Source organism: Gavia stellata, chromosome 1, assembly GCF_030936135.1.
Source record: "Gavia stellata isolate bGavSte3 chromosome 1, bGavSte3.hap2, whole genome shotgun sequence".
NCBI lineage: Eukaryota > Metazoa > Chordata > Aves > Gaviiformes > Gaviidae > Gavia > Gavia stellata.
Window position 1 is genome coordinate 126,423,023 of NC_082594.1, and position 17,844 is coordinate 126,440,866.

General features: G+C 45.0%; 1 protein-coding gene across 1 annotated transcript in view; it reads left to right on the forward strand.

Annotated features, from left to right (window-relative positions):
• The first annotated feature begins 5,997 nt into the window (after nucleotides 1-5,997).
• GRAMD1C (GRAM domain containing 1C) overlaps nucleotides 5,998-17,844 on the forward strand; it is a 55,411-nt gene continuing 43,564 nt past the window's right edge. Inside the window, exons 1-2 of the mRNA XM_059819328.1 lie at nucleotides 5,998-6,072; nucleotides 7,689-7,817. Of these exons, the coding sequence (XP_059675311.1) occupies nucleotides 5,998-6,072; nucleotides 7,689-7,817 (204 nt within the window). The remainder of the gene's footprint in view (nucleotides 6,073-7,688; nucleotides 7,818-17,844) is intronic.

Below are 17,844 nucleotides of genomic sequence, written 5' to 3' on the forward strand. Positions count from 1 at the left end.
TTACAGTTTAAATATCAGATGAGAGGTAACTCATGGATGCAAAAATACAGAAAATACAAGCTGGCTATGAAAATAGGCAACAACAAAGCATGTGAAAACCCTTCAGAACTGTTTGGTGCTCCATGCTTTTACCTCAAAGTAAAAATTTTGGCCTTGTAACTGGAACACCGATCCAAGGGAATTGGATGCCTGAGAATTAGGGACCCAAATATTATTGTAGTTCTGGATCCAGTCCCCTAAAATGAGTAGTCCTTATTAAAGATACTGGATGAAATTTTATCCTCATGTTCATATATAATCTTACTGATGAGCCCCCTGGAGCTACTTGGGGGAATCTGAGGTCCAGATTTTCCCATTCTAGTTAGATAGCAGTGTATCAATGCAGCAGTCATAAAAGTTGAAGTATCTTGACAAGGTACTTTGATGAAGTACAAAGTATAGTTGAAATACTTGACAAAGCTGATGGTAGCTGGACATACTACAGTCTTTGTACATTAACTATTCTGATGTGATATATTTGGTTATTTGTTAGAGTGAATTTGAGCAGTTTTGTCATGGGTACTCTTTTAACACCTCTGTTCATTAACCATTATCTCCACTGCATACTGCTGCTTTAGCTAGAGCAGTATGTGCTACCGCTATCTTGTTTTCAAGGAATGGCCACAGAATTTCTTCTCCACTATAGTTATTCCAGTCTTATACACCTGCAACACAGTTATAATTTTTATTCCTTTTAGTGATGTAAAAGGTATCATTTTCACACAGTCACTTAGTAGCATAGAGAACATAACTGAGCAGGAACAATGTGCTTTGATGTTGCGCCTATTCATCGTGAGTTTTATTTGCACCTCCTGTCATGAAATAACTGGTCTTGTCATCTGTGTTATCCCACATCTTTGATTCAATACATATCATGTAACTTATAGCTAATTAGGAAAATCAAAACTAAGAGGAGTAGGCTGTATCGTTTCACCCCAGCTCTGTTTGGGGGTTTCACTGAGAAGTCACAGCACAACCTCTATTTTTTGTTCTTCCTTTCTTTCTTCCTTTTTCTTTTGTAAGGTTGCAAAACTGGAACATACTAGTTCACTGGTATTCAAATACACAATGTCCTTATCATATTGGCATCTGGGAGCATACCATGCCAAATGCCTTGTTGACTCTGCTGCAAAGCTCTTTTTATGCCAATTGCTTCATCAGCAGAGTGATGTGTAGGTCCCATGTCATGCGGGTTGTAGGGCTCGATCCCTGATGGAGAGGAATGCTAGGCTTTTTGGTTAAAGCATTTGAGCTAGACAGAGTACAGAGAAATACAGCATGGATGATCTTGTCTTGACCTGTAAAAATTACTAGATGATCTAATAGGTCATTGTCATATGAAGTCGGTAGTTCATGGCCAGTTTTCAAACATGAGGGGAGAAAGCTCTCTGGGACTCCCTGTGACAATGTGCTCCACATTTGGCAGTACTAATAGGGCACCTACTAAGCCATCAGCCTCCCCTTTACGTAATCGGCGGGTTGACACTTTCCCATGTAAGGCCATATTGTTGGCTGTGAATGAGAAATACACAAGGAAGGCTAGAGGATGTGGGGTGACAAAAGGAAAGAATAAAATATACTTGTGCTCTCTTCCAGTCCTGGAGCCTCTAACTTACTCTTTGGTGCCTGGAGCAAACCCGAGGAGCCCTGCAAGCTTCTTCTGCCAGCTGCCAACAGCATCGGAGAACCAAAATGGTGGGTGGAGGTCAGTGCAAAATTTGACCTTGCTAGTTGAGCCTCCTCTCCTTTGTTCACACTCAATAGATGGAGGAGAGGTGGAGGGCAAATAGGGCTCGATTTCCAACCCACATAAAAATCCTCTCATGCTGGAATGACCGTCTTTCAGATGGTTTTGTTGGCTTTAGAGCTCAACTTCACACTCAGCTGGTGCCATGAGGGTGCTATACAAGCTGTAACCAGCTTCCAGTTGTCTACGATTAAGTGATCAATGACTGCACATCGCTCATCTTAATTTATATTACTTTTGCCCTGGGCTGAGGTTGGCTTTCACAAATGGATATGAATAACTACCTTGTGACGGTAACTGGTTGCTAATACATCAGAGAACCAAAATAGAAATGAAGCTTCTAGCAATGATGATACACAGCCTTTCTTCTTGAAAAAAAGATAGGCAAACATACTCTTTCTGAACATTTCTATTAGCTAAACAGGAATGTATCTATAAAGAAAAGTATCTTTTAATGCAGTGCACAACACCAGGTATAATTTTCCTGCATCCTGAGGAAGCCCTCAGCAGAAAGTTGCTTTTTGAAAAAAAAATAAAAAAGAGAACCTCTCAAGCCAAACTCTAGGAATAAGCTATATTTCTTCTAATTAAGGAAGGTGGTTTAGTACTCACCCAGCAGCAAGAAGAGGAGGAATGAAGACACTGCAGATCTACAGAGCTTCCCAATGTGCTGGCTCATAGCTGCTGAAGTATATGGCCTCACCGTCTCTCCCTCCGGTAGTACGGACAGAAAAATATGTGTGTGTTATTGCAACAGGACCTCACATTCTACCCAGTGAATGTCACACTTACTAAAGTTACCACAGCTTCAAGCTCACAGTGCTCTGCCTGCTGCCTGGATGACAGCCACGTTTGAAGTGACAACAATGAGTTCCCGGGGGCTGTTCTGATCTCTCCCAGAGAAGATGCCGAAAATGCTCTGAGAGCAGAGCGAAGATAATCCATTGTTTTTTGCTTTGGCCTTGTATAAACCAGAACTTTGGGATGCGTACAGAATATCCAGATACTCAAATGGAGACCTCTCTTCTGCTGAACCCCTCCCTAGTGGAGGTGAGAAAAGAAAAGCTTAATTTTCTGAGCAGCCAGACTCCTATCATCCTAATGCACCATGAAAAGGAGTTATAGGAATTCAGTATCTTTGTGGCTATATGCACATGGTGTTTATAGGTAAAAGGTATTCCCCAAAGTATTTTTTTCCAGTGCAGAACAAATCCTTTTGCACCAAAAGTTGATTACTTAAACTCCATTTAAGTAAAGCTCATCTATGCCACCAGGGTGGAGGGGAAAACTGCTAAAGAGGATGGCCTATCTGTAAAACTAGCAGGTGCGCTCCAGAACAGAAAGACTGGGTTTACACAAAGGTACATACACAGCACTGCTTTGTGGGGAGAGCTCCAGCAGCCCCAAACCCCCACCTGTAGCATCCAGGTCCGCCAGCTGTGGTACCGCTGTACCGAGCAGGTGCCGCTCTCACTAGCTGGCTGACTCCTTTTCCTTCAGCTACAGGATTAGGGATTTTGGCACGCCTTATCTAATGATTTTGCATATCTTTAAGACTCTTCATATAATGGAATTGTACTTGAGTATCCAGTAAAGACTCAATTCCATATCACAGAATCACAGAATCACAGACTCACTAAGGTTGGAAAAGACCTTTAAGATCATCAGGTCCAACCATCAACCAACACCACCATGCCCACTAAACCATGTCCCACAATGCCACATCCACACGTTCCTTGAACACCTCGAGGTTTAACATCCGTTAAAACACATACAAAGCACAATTCAGCTGAGAGAGGCATGAGTATTTCTGCTTTTCTTTGCATTTGAAAGCTAAAAGGCCCCCAAAAAAGCCCCCACCACACCATAAGGAATTCTGTCATCATGCTACTGTCATACGGCTTTCTTGAATATGCATTTAATAAATTCTGTGGTCTGCATTTTTGCATGTGGATGCTCCACAATAACTGCTTCAAGAAATTCTGCATCTGATTTGCAAAACTCTGCTGACTAAACAATGTCAAGAGGAACAACCCATTCCTTGAGTGACCACTTGTTGCTCTAGCTTTGATGTGCTGACACCTATATCAACAAAAGCAGGATAGGCTAGAGGGAGTTCAGCTAAAGGCACCTAAAAGGCAAATATTTCTTCTCTGAAATGGGTTGGGAGAGTGGAAAGACCAGGCAGGAAAACACTCCAAAGTAAACTACGTATTAAGAAGGGAACTGGAACCAAGTGCAGAGCAACATAGCACTTCAGTTGAAAGCCGGAAAGTAGATTGTGAGGGTCTTCTGAAGGAAGTACTGCCAAAGTGTTAGTGAGCAAAACCAAAATATCTTAGAAAGAAAAAAGTTAGAGGAGTCAAAAACAATCAAGAGTTTGAGGAGGGAATAGCCAGTAAAGTCAAAGGCACCCGGCAGATCAAGAGGAACAGGGACCGAGTTACTGGCTTAGAGTACTGGCTGTGACTGTGTGTCCGAGAAGCCAGCGTGGGCAGATGGAGCTGGACGAAAGGCATTCCAGTGTCTGATTTAACCCCAAATATCTGGTGTGTTTCTAAAAAAAGCCTTCAAGTGTGTTGTGATGGACATACTACCATTGTTCCTGCAAATGCTGTTTATGTTAATTTCATCCTGTAATAGCAGTTCTCTTGCGAATCCTTCATTACATAGGACATGCCTCAGTAAAACTGTCAGGCCAGCCAGCTTTTAACCAAGGGAATACAAAGGGCTTTTAGTGTTGCTGGCAGCCATCCGTTGAACATGAAGCTTCTCCCACTTGGACAACCCAATATGATTCAGAGAGAATCTCAATTTTTGAACAAAAAGAAAAGTAAACTGGTCCCCTGAGTGTTGTTGAGAAAAGCCTGAAAAATTTGAGTTTCAGAGGTCCAAATAAAGCAAGCAAGCAACAAAACCGAAATAAAACACACACTCTTTTTTACACTTCCTTGTAAATTTTGGAGGCTCACAGTTAGTGTTGTCACAGCTGTCCTGTCTGGGCTGATGGCTGGGAGGGGACGTCAGCCACAGGCACTTCTGGCACCTTTGCTAACGTATCAGTGGGCAGATATCACAGGGCCCAGAGGTGTCCCTCAACCCACTTTCTGGGGAACCAGGGAGAGAAAAGGGATAGCAAGAAGAAGCAGTGCTGCCACACCAGGCTGCTGCTCTACTTCTCCTTCCCTTGGCTATCCATCCATCCCTTTTCATCACCTACCAGCCAGCCAGCCAGCAAGGCAGAGGTTTCTTTTAATGTCACAGGGCCCTTTTTAGTCCTGCAAGGTGTCCTGAGGGCACCACCGCTCCCGCTGGGTCCCCTGATTTGAGGGGCACCGTTCGGTGGTAACTTGAGGTAACTTCAAATCCCTGGGTGCTCACAGCGTGGGCAGACACCACTTGGCCCTGCTCACCAGCTTTTAAAACGACAGCCTGCGTTTCCTGAGATGAGTCCCCCACCACTTACTTCCTTTATTTCACCGCATCCCCCTGCTCGGCCTGCAGCCAGCCCGCACCGCAGCGGGGCAGAGGCAGGCCTCCGCCGGCCCCCCTGCGAACACCCGCGGGGCAGGGCGGCGCGGCCCTGTCCAGGGACGCCGGGGACGGGGTGGGGACGCGGGGGTCTGGTCCCGGCCGCCCCTCAGACCGCGGCTTCTCCCGGCAGGGAGTCGCAGCGGCCCCGCTTGCGAGCGGCCGGGCCCGGGAGGGCTGCGGAGCGCGCAGCGGAGGGCGGGCTTTCCTTCCCCGCTCTGCCCCTAGGTGTCCCCCTGGAGCGGGCTGTCGGCGGGGTTTTCCGCTGAACCCCAAACCCCCCTCCTCACATTTAGGAACCGCGTTCACTGCTCGGATGCTGTTTAACCGACTGCCGGGGCTGTGCGCAAGGGGAGGGCGGCGGGGCTTTCCCTCAGGCGGGAGGCAGCTAACACCGCCCCCCCCCCCCCCCCCCCCCCCTCCCCGGACTCCCCGTAGCCAGGAGTTTTTCCTGCTACAGTCCTCAAACTTTCCACCGGCTCTGAGGCTTCGTAATTAACCCTTCTGGAAGCCGCTGAGGCGTTTCCTGAGCTGGCCGAGGAGGGGATCAGAGGTACCGCGGGCCCTCTCCGCCCCCCCCAGACGGCTTCGCCTCCTCAGAAGCGGCGTCCCTCGCCCTTGGCAACCGCCTCCCGCCCCGGCTCCGCGCCCCGCGGCCCGGCCAGCGCCTGCCCCTTTAAATGGCGGCCGCGGCCCCGCCGTGCGCCCCGCTGAGGCAGTTAGCGGGCGCCGCGCCGCCTTTGCCCCCCTCCATGGTAAGCGCCGCGGCCGCGGTCTGCGTGCTCCCCGCCAGCCCTCGCCCGCCCCTCTGGCCTCGCCGGTGGGCTCCATGCCCCCGGCCGTTGCCGCGCCGACCCCCGGGCGAGCCGGCCGCCGGCGGGCTGCGCAGGTAGGTGCGGGGGACGGGAGCCCCGCTCCTTCCCCCGGGGGACGGGCGGGCTGAGAGCGTGGAGCTGCCCCGGGGGCCCGGCGGCGGGATGGCCCCCGCGGGCAGGGCTGGGAAGCACCGCCCGGGGCTGCGGGGCCGCCGCGGTCCGCTCCGCCGCCACCCCCCCTCCATCCCCGAAAGTTTTTTGGGGCGAGGCGGGTGGGGCCGGGGGGGTGGCGGCGGCCCCCCGGGGCCCGCGGAGCGCCGGCGATGTGGGCCACCGGTGAGGAGGGGCGGCCTACGTCCCGCGAGGTGGCTGCGGCCCCGGGGGGGGGGGGGGGGGCTGGGCTCTGGGGTGCCGAGCTCCGCCTGGGGAGAGACCCCCCCCGCGCTGCGGGTGGGGCGGCTTTGGGGTTGCTGTGGCAGCCGCCTAACTCCGGCGATACGGTGGGTCGGGAGCGTCGCTCCCGTGGCGTTAAGGGGTCCGCCCGCCGTGCGGGAAACCGGGGGGAGAGCAGCAGCTGCTGGAAGTTGCAGCGAGTCCGTGTGTTTGCGTGGAAAGCCTCCGGAGAGCAGCCCTCCTCTCCCGCCACGTAGCCGGGGGTGTCTCTGCGTTCTGCCTCACCCCGTGGCCTTCTCTCGAGCGTACCCTCAGCCTGGGCCCCGGGCTCGGCTGGAGCCTCGGGGGAGCAGTGGGCTGCTGGTGGGGTGTTCGCACCCCTCTCTAGCCGTGGGCACGCCTGGGTGCCCGCGTCGGTTCGGTTTTGAGTCGTTCTGGACCCAAACCCCAACTTTGTGTCTTGGTGATGGATCCTGTAGTACAGGTAGTGCTAGTTACTGGTTAGGCCCCTGGGTTTTGTCCCAGTTTGTTAGGTGGCTTGGGATGAGTGTCTCTCTGTGGCTCAGTTTCCCTTTGTAAAGTAAAACTGACCTCCCAAGTGAAGAATATATCGAGGGAGAGTGCTTATCATTATAATAAGTGATACGGGCAGAACTATTTGCTTCTGAAGTGTTGTGCTGGTATTATATACGACAAAATGTACATTTTACAGCATAACTAGCATTAAGTACAACTATTTGATGTTTTTGTATTAAAATAGTATATGTCAGTCCTCTGGTAAATGCTACACCTGTATGACCTTTCTCAAGTTTTGAAAGGTCCCACAGATTCTAGGGATGTGCTGCATGTTATGCACTGACGGCTCATGTTGATGTTGTTCCAGCTCTAAATGTCTGTGCAGCTTCAATGTGCAAGTTGAGGGGCTGCTGTGGAAATAAAATACTCTGATAAAAATGTAAGTAATAATTAAATATCATATACTCTGGAAAAAATGTAAAATCAATGAAAAGGCTATCATTGGGAAGTGTTTCCATGCCACTCACCTTGGTGAAACTAGCATGTCAAGTTTCATTTAATACGTAGTTCTTAAATGGATTAACCGTCGTCTTATTTCACCTTTCTCCTCTGTTGTTGAATTACATACCTTGCAACTTTGTTCACAGGAAGTTCATGAAGTGGATCATGGTCTTATTAGCCAGCTGCTTGCTGATTCAGAGGAGACTCTTAGTTCGTGCACAGAGAAAATGCAGGGTCCTGCTCAATACAGCTGGAGTGCTGACTGGAGCTTTTGGGTAACGTGTTTTATCTTTCTTCTAACTTGTGTTTTATTTATAAATAAAACACGTGTATATTTTAATTTATATATGTGTGTATATGTACTAGCTTTATATCCACAATTCTCAAGTTGCTTTGTAGTTATGAATTAGTAAAGCATTCTCCACCCATGTAGTGAGGTAGGTAATTTTATCATTATCAGCTTACTAAAGTGTAAGCTGAGACTGAGGGGGGGGTGAAGGTGTTTACCTGATGTCACGTATCAAGTTAGTGACAGGAGTTCTGGCTTCTGTGCCCAGTCCTGTCTCCCAGTTCCTTGCATGGTTCATTAACCTATCTAATGTGTCTCTGTGCCTTTAGAAAGGCATTGTTGATGCTTATTAACAGTAAGGGCTGAATTTTGATTCTCAGTGTTGGGTAGTTCTTCTGACATGCTTTCCTAGTGTCTGTTTTTTGCCAAGTAAACATATTTGTTTTCCACAAGAGTAAATAAGCTTCCTGTGTTCTGTGTAAAGAATGGGGTTTGTGAATAAGAAGGGCAGAAAGAAGGGGTTTAATTTTGCTGTTTTCCAGGGAGATACTTCATGGAAAGTGGAAGGTGTAATAATAAGCGGTCTTTAATACTCTCTTCATGCTTTTGATTGATTTCTTTTTCTTTTTTCTCCCAATGCCATGAGAGAAGGTACACTTACAGTTGCAGACTTAGAGCTTATGTTTTTGCTGTTAGTTTGGTGGATGGGTTGCTGCTGTTAGATAGCAAAGGGGAACACTTGTGTGTGCAGCCACAGGCAGGGTAACACCCGATCTCGTGAGAGACTTAGATTCCCTTCCTCACAGCTCTGACAGTCTGACTCAGGTTCTGCATCAGGTGGCCTCAGTAAATTGGCGTGCTTCAGCTTGTGCATAGGAACATCATCTGGACTGCCGTGTCCTTGTCCTGATGAGGTCATCAGAGTGTTAATTGTGCTCAGCAGGTGAAAGATTAAGTAGCAAAGGCCATGGGGGAATCTGTGGGAGAGCTGCGAGCAGAACTGGGGGATCAGATTTCCCAACTCCTTATTTATAAATCTAGCTTGTATGTCTTTTCATCCCTGCTGTTCAAACTAAGCGGACATCCTAATGGTCAGAACGTTGATTTTGCATATCAGGCCCTAGCATAAACTTCCCCTAAAATGCATGTGTACTTTTAAACTGAGCAACAATAGTCTGGAGCCAATGGAAATCGACAGGCCCAGTGCATCACAGTGGGTCACAGAATTGTGTTGCTAGAGAGTGAGTCTTGGATCGTTCAGTATTTTCTCCGCTGTTCCTACAGCGACAAAGATGATACAGGACCGTTCTGCCTGTGCCTAGCTGTATCTCTGTACTTGAATCAATAGCAAATCATGCTGCGCAGACGTTGTAACTGCCAGCTATGCTCTCATTCGATGGCAGGTTAGATTGTGTAAACTGACTCTTGATGGTTTGTATACAACCGTTAATGCAGCTGGTAGTTTATGTGAGGAAGAAACCTGTTTAGGTCTTGGGGTCAGTTTGTTGGACTTGCAGTTAGGGAGTCAGTCTTTCCTTGATAAGCTTGGCAATCTAAAAGTCAGTAAAGTATAATATATGAAGACTGTAACTGTGCTATTGGCTTTGCATTTTTAGGTTTGAGATGCATGCCAAAGGTTAGAAGTTTCTTTGAACAGAGCTTTAGGCATATCCAGTGCAGGGTATCGTGTGTCCTCACAGTGCTGCTTCCTGCTTCCCGTAGTAACGCGTGCCTGTAACTTCAGGGGAATGGGATTCTTCAGTGCCGTGGCGACTGCTAAGAGTGTGAGGTGTTCTCCGGTATGATTAAATGGTTGCCTTCTGTCTATGATGTGTACTTCAAGACCTCAGTATTTGTTTGAAGTTAGTGTTTATCTGGTTCTGCAAATATGACCTTGCAGTTAAAACAAAGAAATGGTGTAAATACTTGCCTCTTGTAAGATAGTGCTGTGGCTTTGGCTTGTAAAATTCCAGCTATACCATTTATGTTGCTGATTAATTTTAAAAACCTCTATCAGTCTGGTTATAGGAGGCTGTGGTATGCATTTTCTCAGCCTCAAGGGGACTGAACTTAGAAGTACCAAGAGGCAGAAAGTCACAAATTCAAGGCAAAAAATAAGATCTTCTAATTAAAACATTATGTCATTGGCATCTTTCCCTGCTCTTCTAGACAGAAAATGTGTTTTAATAACTTGCATGGTTGATGATCAGCTGCTGAGTCTATAAACAAATCATTAAAACTCCCTAAATACTGAGTCATAGTAAATGTGTAGGTGATAACACGGAAGGCAGCTTGTTGCAGTGTGCACAGCATGTGTCACTAACTTTTGGCAGAGGATCATCTCGGTGTCCTGTGGCAGGTGTGGATTTGTTACGCTCGTTCCTACTCTTAAGTCAGTAGAACTAAGGAATTGCTACAACAGCAGCACTAGCCTGCGGTAGCATCCAGGGATCAGCTTTGGTTGCCTGGATTATTTGCTTTGAGAGGCTGCACGTTTCTGACAACTTTGGCTTGCTCTGAGGATTCATTTCTTTTAAGTATGTACTTTTGCTTCTCTGATGGTGGAAACCAAACGTGGATGTTAGAGCCTGACTGGTTTGACTTCAATTTTTCATGGATTTGAGTGGGAGTAGGCAATTGTGCCATGCCTCTGGAAGTCAGGCCAAGTATCATGAATGCTCAATAGGTGTTGTGAGCACATGTAATTAGGAGCAAGCTTGGGTTGGGAGCCTCTGGGATATAATCTCTTCCCTGGCTATGGTGAGTGGGGAGATGGAAGGGTAGCAGAAAAATCAGCAGGGAAGGGAGAAAAGAAGAGAATGCTACTATACATAGTTTTTCCCCATCTCTAAAAAAAAAAAATAAATAATACTTTGGATAGCTTTATTGAAAAATTTTGAGGAAAATTCTTCTGTACTACTGGAAGCAATTCTTAAATCGGTAGTGTTATTAACTGCTGTTTTTAAGGGGGGTGGGCTTTTGGGTTGGTGGGTTTTTTGTTTTTGAAGACTCTTCCCTGGAGATGGACAAAGATAGACTTTTATAACCTCACTGGAGGAAGAAAAAAGCTTGCTTTTGCAGACTTAATCTCAGGGCTTTTCGTCTTTTCTGGAACCTGTAAAGCTTGCATCTACTTTTGATTGAATGGTTCTAGTTTTGGCAACTGCAAATAGAAATTATGAAAGTCAAAGATGCTTTGGAAATGAAGTTACATCTGGAAGCCCTGTCTCAATATTCTGAATTCACTTTTTATCCTTTTTATACTCTTAATACTGAAATATAATTAAATTTAATGTCCTTGGAAGAAGAAACCTGTGAAAATCTTAAGTGTTCTCCTACTGTAATGAAGAAGGTAAAGTGATTGAGGAAGCTAATGAAAAGGATCCTTGCATCAAAAGTGAGGGTGTTCAGTCTGGGGACTTTAGTTTCTCTTAATAAACAGTCAAAGAAAGTTCACATATGTCTACAATAAGAAGAATGCCTGTGGAAAGAAAGAACAAAAAAGTAAGTCCTTCCCTTGCAATGAAAAGGTAGGTGGAAAGAGTTGAAATCAAATGAGCATCTCTCAGAAAATTGCTTTTATCTGGGAGCCTTGTTTAAGAATTTGGAAATGTGAGGTGCCGAGAAGGCATTGGGAAGAAAATAATAAAAGAGGCTTTAAAAAAGCCAATTTGATTGCAATGTAATGTCAGTTTAAAGTGTTGGTCAGCGTGAAGGAGTACGACAGTAGAAGCGAACAAATGAAAAGGCTTACTTCCACTTTTCACTGTATCGTAATACAAGAACAAGTGAGGTTGCACAAGATTTGGAAAAGGATTTTGAATTTTGACAAACATGGAATTGGTTTCTGTGAGAAAGAGCTAGTCTGTGGGAGCATGTGAGAATATGTATGCCAAGAATATGATAAACATATATGACTCAAACCTGCACAGGAGGGATGCAGATAGCTTATTGCAGCACAGATACAAGTTGACATACTTTGGGGGCCAAGACTAGTAAGGGTTAGTTAGATGAAATATTTCCTGCATCTGTAGCTGTTTGAATACTTCTTCCACCTTTCTCTGAAGACTCATGTTCACTCTGGGAATAGTTTACTGGGCTTGTTAAATCTGTAACTATGTTTTGGCAGGCTGGTATTTAAGGCCCTCTGATGGTTGCTTCATCTTCTGTATTGTATACTTGGTGTATTACTTCTGAAGAAAGCTTTTCTTCTCATCTGTGCCTCCAAATGCTTGGGTTGTGAAGGAGAGGCATCATGGCTTGTGACACTGGAGGAGGATTTTTAGCCTCCTTTTTATTTGCTGTTATGAAGCAGTCTGCTAAGGAGGATGAGAATTGGATAAATGCTCTAGGTCTCTGAAGAGAATAAACATCTTAAGCACACTTACTCTGTTTTTTCTGAAATGTCATAACTTTAGTATAAATAGCTTTTGCTGTACTTGTAGCAGTGGTAGGTGGTTTGTTTACCTATCTGGAATCTCTAGAATAGGTGCTTTTTTTAAGCCCTGTGATAGCACTGATTATACAGAAGCAGTGTTTTAAAATGGTAAGAAAAGAAACTGTAGTTCTGACTAGCCCTTGAACATGGCTGATTAGGCTAAGTCTCTTTCTCACTTATTTTCACGCTGGGAATGTCCTTATTGCTGTTGATGCAGCTCCGAACTGAGCACTGGGGTAGATCTGCCTTCGAGTTTCAGCCGGTTCTGAACAAAGACTGGCAGTTGGTGCCCTGTCTAAATAAGCTTTCCCCAGCTGAAGCAGTGGGAAGTTCTATATAATATGAATTATTGTTACGCACACCTAAAGAATTAGTCTAGAATCTAAAAGTTAGGTTTAATATATGAGGAAGAAAGTACTTCAGATTTGTGTGATTTACTTATTTTGTAAGTAAGTGGGAGCAAAACCATCAGAAGTGCAACATAGTTCAGAAAATAAGCATGGAGTTGGTTGAATGATGATATCCGTTTAATGAGAGGGGAGTTCATAGCTTATGGAATGAAGGCTTTAAAAGGCAACTCTAGGAGATGGGATTTAAGCTCTTTTTTGGTCTTCGGTTTGGTTACAGCTTTGTTCAGTATTTCTGCAAAGAAGCAGTGGTGTAACATTGTCTTTTCCAAGTCTGCTACAGGTGAGCTGCTTGCATCCCTTTGGAGGGAAAGAAGAAAGGTAAACAAAACTGTACAGGGGGTGATTGTTTAGTGGCATGTTTAATTAAGTCATTAGCAGCAACTAGGAGTAGAAAATTCTCCAGGAGATGTTTAATAAAAAAATAATAAAAATCTGAAATCTTCTCTTGAGGTTTAGATGATTTGGGACACATACTTATCCAAAAACATAAGAGCATTCTAGACAAAAGTAGATGGTTTTTCTGCTAATGACTACTCTGGAAGTTACATTTTTGTCTCATCCTGTGCAGCAGATGGTTATGCACTAATTGAGCTATGTCAAGGTTCCTTGGTGGTATCGGCAGCATTTTAGAAATTAGATGGAGTAAGTGGTCTTTATTTAGGTATTGCTTTTTTAATTGAAGTTGCTTGCAGAGTCAGTAAAGCCTACATTTGGGATATTCATGCACCAGCTTTGACTTTGGTAATGTGTTTGTATTGTGTATTTGTTGCTGCAACCTCCTAAAGCCCCTAGGGAAATGACAGATGAAGTCATTCAGGACTTCAGCTTGCTCATGTAACTTCGCAGCTTCTCCTTCTGTTTTCTGCTATGCCTACCCCCCAGTACTCAAGATACCACTGCTTGTTCAGAATGAGTGGAGGTATGTGATCATGAACCATGTGGGTGTGTAGCTCTGATCAGCTTGTACTAATATACATGTCTCCCAGTAGCTGACCCTTTGCCTTCCGTTTTTGTATAAAATTGAAGAAAAATTATGTATGGGTCTGTCTTTGAGAGTTGTTCAAGCAAATCTGGTAGCATCTTTTAATATAGAAATGACTAACAGCAAAATCTGTGTTTGGTTTGTAAGGTAGAAAAGGAAGAGATCAAATTAAATATTTCCTAAGAAAAATAGCTTTGGGGCAATTGCTTGGTGAGTGTGATTTTTTTCCATGTAATTTCAAATGCAGTAGGACTATTCACAGGCTTAGTGAGATGACCAGTGTAATTTATACCAACACAGTTCATGTAGCTGGCCACACTCACTACTGCATTAACTGTGTAATTACTGTTGTAGTTTGTCTAATATGCTCCTGCAGGTTTTCACCATAGTCCTGATCCAAAATATTTACGTATCCTTTTGTGACTTACTGAAAAGTAAATGGCACAGATCAGTTATGAAAACTGAAGTGCTAAGTGGAAGTGGAGTAAATCTTTTGAAGTCGTATTTTTTCAAAATGTGTCTTGCTATCACTCTTCCTACGAAGAGGATTGTTTCCTTCATGAGCTTTTTTCTGCCCAATATTTGGGGACTGTTACTAAACTTAAATAGAGACTGGAGAAGCCAGAGTCCAGTTCTGGGAGATTAAGGAGGGAAAACTGCCACTGAGGTATATGCCGTTCTTTTGCTTCTGTGTTTAGCTTCTTTTGTGTTAAGTAATGTTGGTGGGACTTTGTTGCAGGTAAGGAAGATCAGAGTTCAGAAGTAATGTTTTATAGTTACTTTATTATATGAGGTTCCCACCTGCCTCCCCAAAATCTGGATTTTTTTCCCCCTACTTGTTAAACGAATAAAGTAAGTCTAAAGACAAGCAGTCTGAATTTTTTTCATTACTTAAGCAGCCTGCAGTGAAAGATCAGGTGAAGGAACAGATGTTCTTAACAAATAACATTGACTAATTGTTTCACACATGCTGTAGGAAGAAATATGAGTCAGATGAAACTCCTGTTCAGAAAGGAATGCATTTATTTATCCAAAAGGAAATAATCTTGACTGAGATTTTAATTGCCCTTGCATCATATTAGCTATACACTTATGGCTGTTGAAACCTGGACAGTGTAGTTACAGGACTTGAAGTTAAACTGGGGAGCAGACGAATTATCTGAGCTAAAGGATAACTTGGTTTTGGAAGGGTGACAAGCTCATTTCAATTACACAATGTTAAAATAGTAACTGCAGAGTTCATACAGACACACTTGGTTTGTGTTGTTTGTTTTAGAACTTGATGTATCACAGGACTTTTGGGGTGCTTTTTGGTTTGTTTTCTAATCCTTTAAATCCTTAAACAAGAAAGTTTTTCTTTTTTAAATCCTTGTGATAACATTAATAAAAAAAATTATTTGAATGCTGCATCTTTGAAGTCAGGAAAGTAGGTACAGATCCACAGTTTTTTTCCCTAAAATGAAAAGGAGCTAGGCACTTAAGACTCTTAGGAACTTGGATTGTACTAGTGTCTGGGGGAGGCAATATGAAACATGGTCTCTGGCAGAGGCATTATGGGCATACTACCAGGTCCAAAGAAGTTATTGCCAGCTACGGATGGTATTGATGAGGATGCTGAGTAAATCTGAGATTGGAGCATCTTGCCTCCTGGAAGAGCTAAAAGCACCTTAGTTTCTGGTTCAGAGTTGGGGAAGATGTTTTTCTGTGGAAGTGTCCAAATCTCCTGAACTTTTTGCTTAACCTTCTTATTTAAAATTTAAATGTTTGTTTCACCCAAACTCAGAGGTACTTGGTAGCAGTTATATAAATAATTGTATTTGAAACAGAAATTATCAGCCTTATTGCTAATTGCAGACTTCCAGATGCAGGCGTTTAATCAGCTGAAGGTGGTGTTATCTTATAAACAGGAAATGCACTTAAATCACCTCATGCTACTTCTGAGGCCTGAGTCATGCTGGTACCCAGGCTTTTTCAGGGCCTTTCTAAGATCACTTGGAGTCCTCTTACTGCCTTTCTGATGGAAAGAAATTGCCAGTAAATATTTTTCTGTATAGATTTGCCTCCCAATATCTTTCTGCCCTTTCAGCACACAGAGATTCCCTGTGACGTAGCCTAGCTTTGCTTTGGGAAGGCAGAAGAGTTGCCTGTTTTTCTGGTGAAACTGGTTCCTGCTATTTACATATGTAGCTGATCTCCACAACAGAACTGCGGGCCATCTAAAGTGCCACCACCCAGCTAGGTGCACAAAGATGACCGCTTAATCCAAGCGAGCAGCTGTGGCTGGCAAAATGACTGTAATTGTACACAATGGGGCCGTATGTATCTTCTCCTTTCAGGCATTCAGATTTAAATCTGGTTGTACGAGTGATTAAAATGCCTTGAAATGCATTTTTCTGTTTCTTCTTTCAGCTCCCTCAGTAGGGCTGTGCTAGGAGAGGGATCTCTCTGCCCTGCTCTTGAGTGAGTCATTAGCTCTATCTTCAGCCAAGCGCCCAAGGGGATCCGACGTGTAGGAGGCTGGGCCTTCAGTGAGCGAGGTGTGTGCAGCATAGAGATACCTACCTCTTCTCCTGTGGCTCTGGAAGCGTATGTGTGTTGTGATAGCTTCTAGGGACCCAGTCTTGCAGCTGGGGATGGGTGGGTGGTGCCATGCAGCAAAGAGGGGCTCCGCAGCCCCTCACTGCTGTGGTGGTTTGCAGCCTGGGCGAGGTGAAGCTCGTATGCAGCTTGTTGTTTCCTGTGTAGTCCTCCTTGCTTCCAGAACGGTCCCCCACGCAAACTGCAGTCGGAGCCTGACTTCATTTAGTTACTCGCAGAAATGCAGCAGGCGGGTCCTAGGTAAGACAGATGCAAGGGGACAGAGAGCACAAAGAAAGCAGAGTAGATGTGTGCCTGCTGTTTTCCCAGCAGGCGGAGAGGCTTGACAGGCATGCAAAGCCCTAAATCCCTTGCTTCAAAGTGTCTGCTCTGTGCCTACGGAGAACTGAGCTCTGGGCAGCTGGTGAAGGGGTGGATGGTAGCATACTCATTTTGGGAGCTTGGATGTGTGTGAAACGTGCCCTGATCTCCTTCCCTCCCTGCTCTGGAGCTCAGACTGAGGAGGTCTTTTAGCAAGGGCTTGACTTAGAAAGCAGACAGTGGCCAAGTCTTGCGTGAGAGTAGATTTGGGTCCACACCAAGTTACCAGGTGTAGACGTAGCCTATCTTTAAGACTTGTGCACAGTTGGTGCATGGGCTGTAGCCTTCAGTGACGCAGAGAGGAGGAGCAGAGGAGGAGCGCTGGGCATTGAGTGCTCCTTTCCAAGCTGGTGTTTCCCTGGTGATGGTACTTTCCTCTGCTGTCCCCTTTAGGACTTTTGTGGACTTGAAATGATTTATACTACTGCAGTCTGCCTCCCAAAATCCGTTTAGATGATAGTGATTTTTAGATTGCAGCTGGGCAGCTCTATGCCACCCCCATCTCTTAAGTATTCCTTGACCACTTGCTGCAGCATTCATGTGCATGTTCTGCAAGGATAGTGTGTTTCAGCCAGTTTTCCAGGCTGGCATGCAAGCAGGGCCTGGCACAACGCTAGCTAGCTCTGCTGGATGGTGTCCAGCACTGGCTCTGAGCAAGTGGGTGAGAGAGGAGGGAGCCGTAGAAGCTGCCTGAGTGTTGGCCACAGATTTGCCTGGGTTGGAACAGGCTGCAGGCAGCAAGAGGAGGAGGTGTGTGTAGGGGCTGTGTGTCTTCTGACTTCACATCAGCTTCATGCCTCAGTCAGTTTTATTTGTGAAATGGAGCATATGCTTTGTTCCTTGCTGTATGTGTCAAACTTGAGATTTTATATCCAAATCAGAGTTGTTATGAAAGTACATTGGCTTCACCATTTAAAAATGCTTTAGAACGCTTACTTGAAGAAAGAAGGTACTGAATACTACAAAGAAATTGCTTCAGAATAAGCAGGGGATATTCTCAATCTAAACTTCTTTTTTCAGGGAAAAGTCTATAATACTACTAATAACAAGAGGCTTTCTTATCATTGATAAGAAAGCTTTCTCAGCTGTAGCGTGTTCCCAGCAGGCTTAGTTTTCTGTATGCTTGAAGTGTATTTCCTCCTGTGTTTGCAAGATGCATATTCAGTTGGTGCTGTTCCCTCTTGATAGCGGGTACTTATGAAAAATATATCCTGAGCTGTCATCT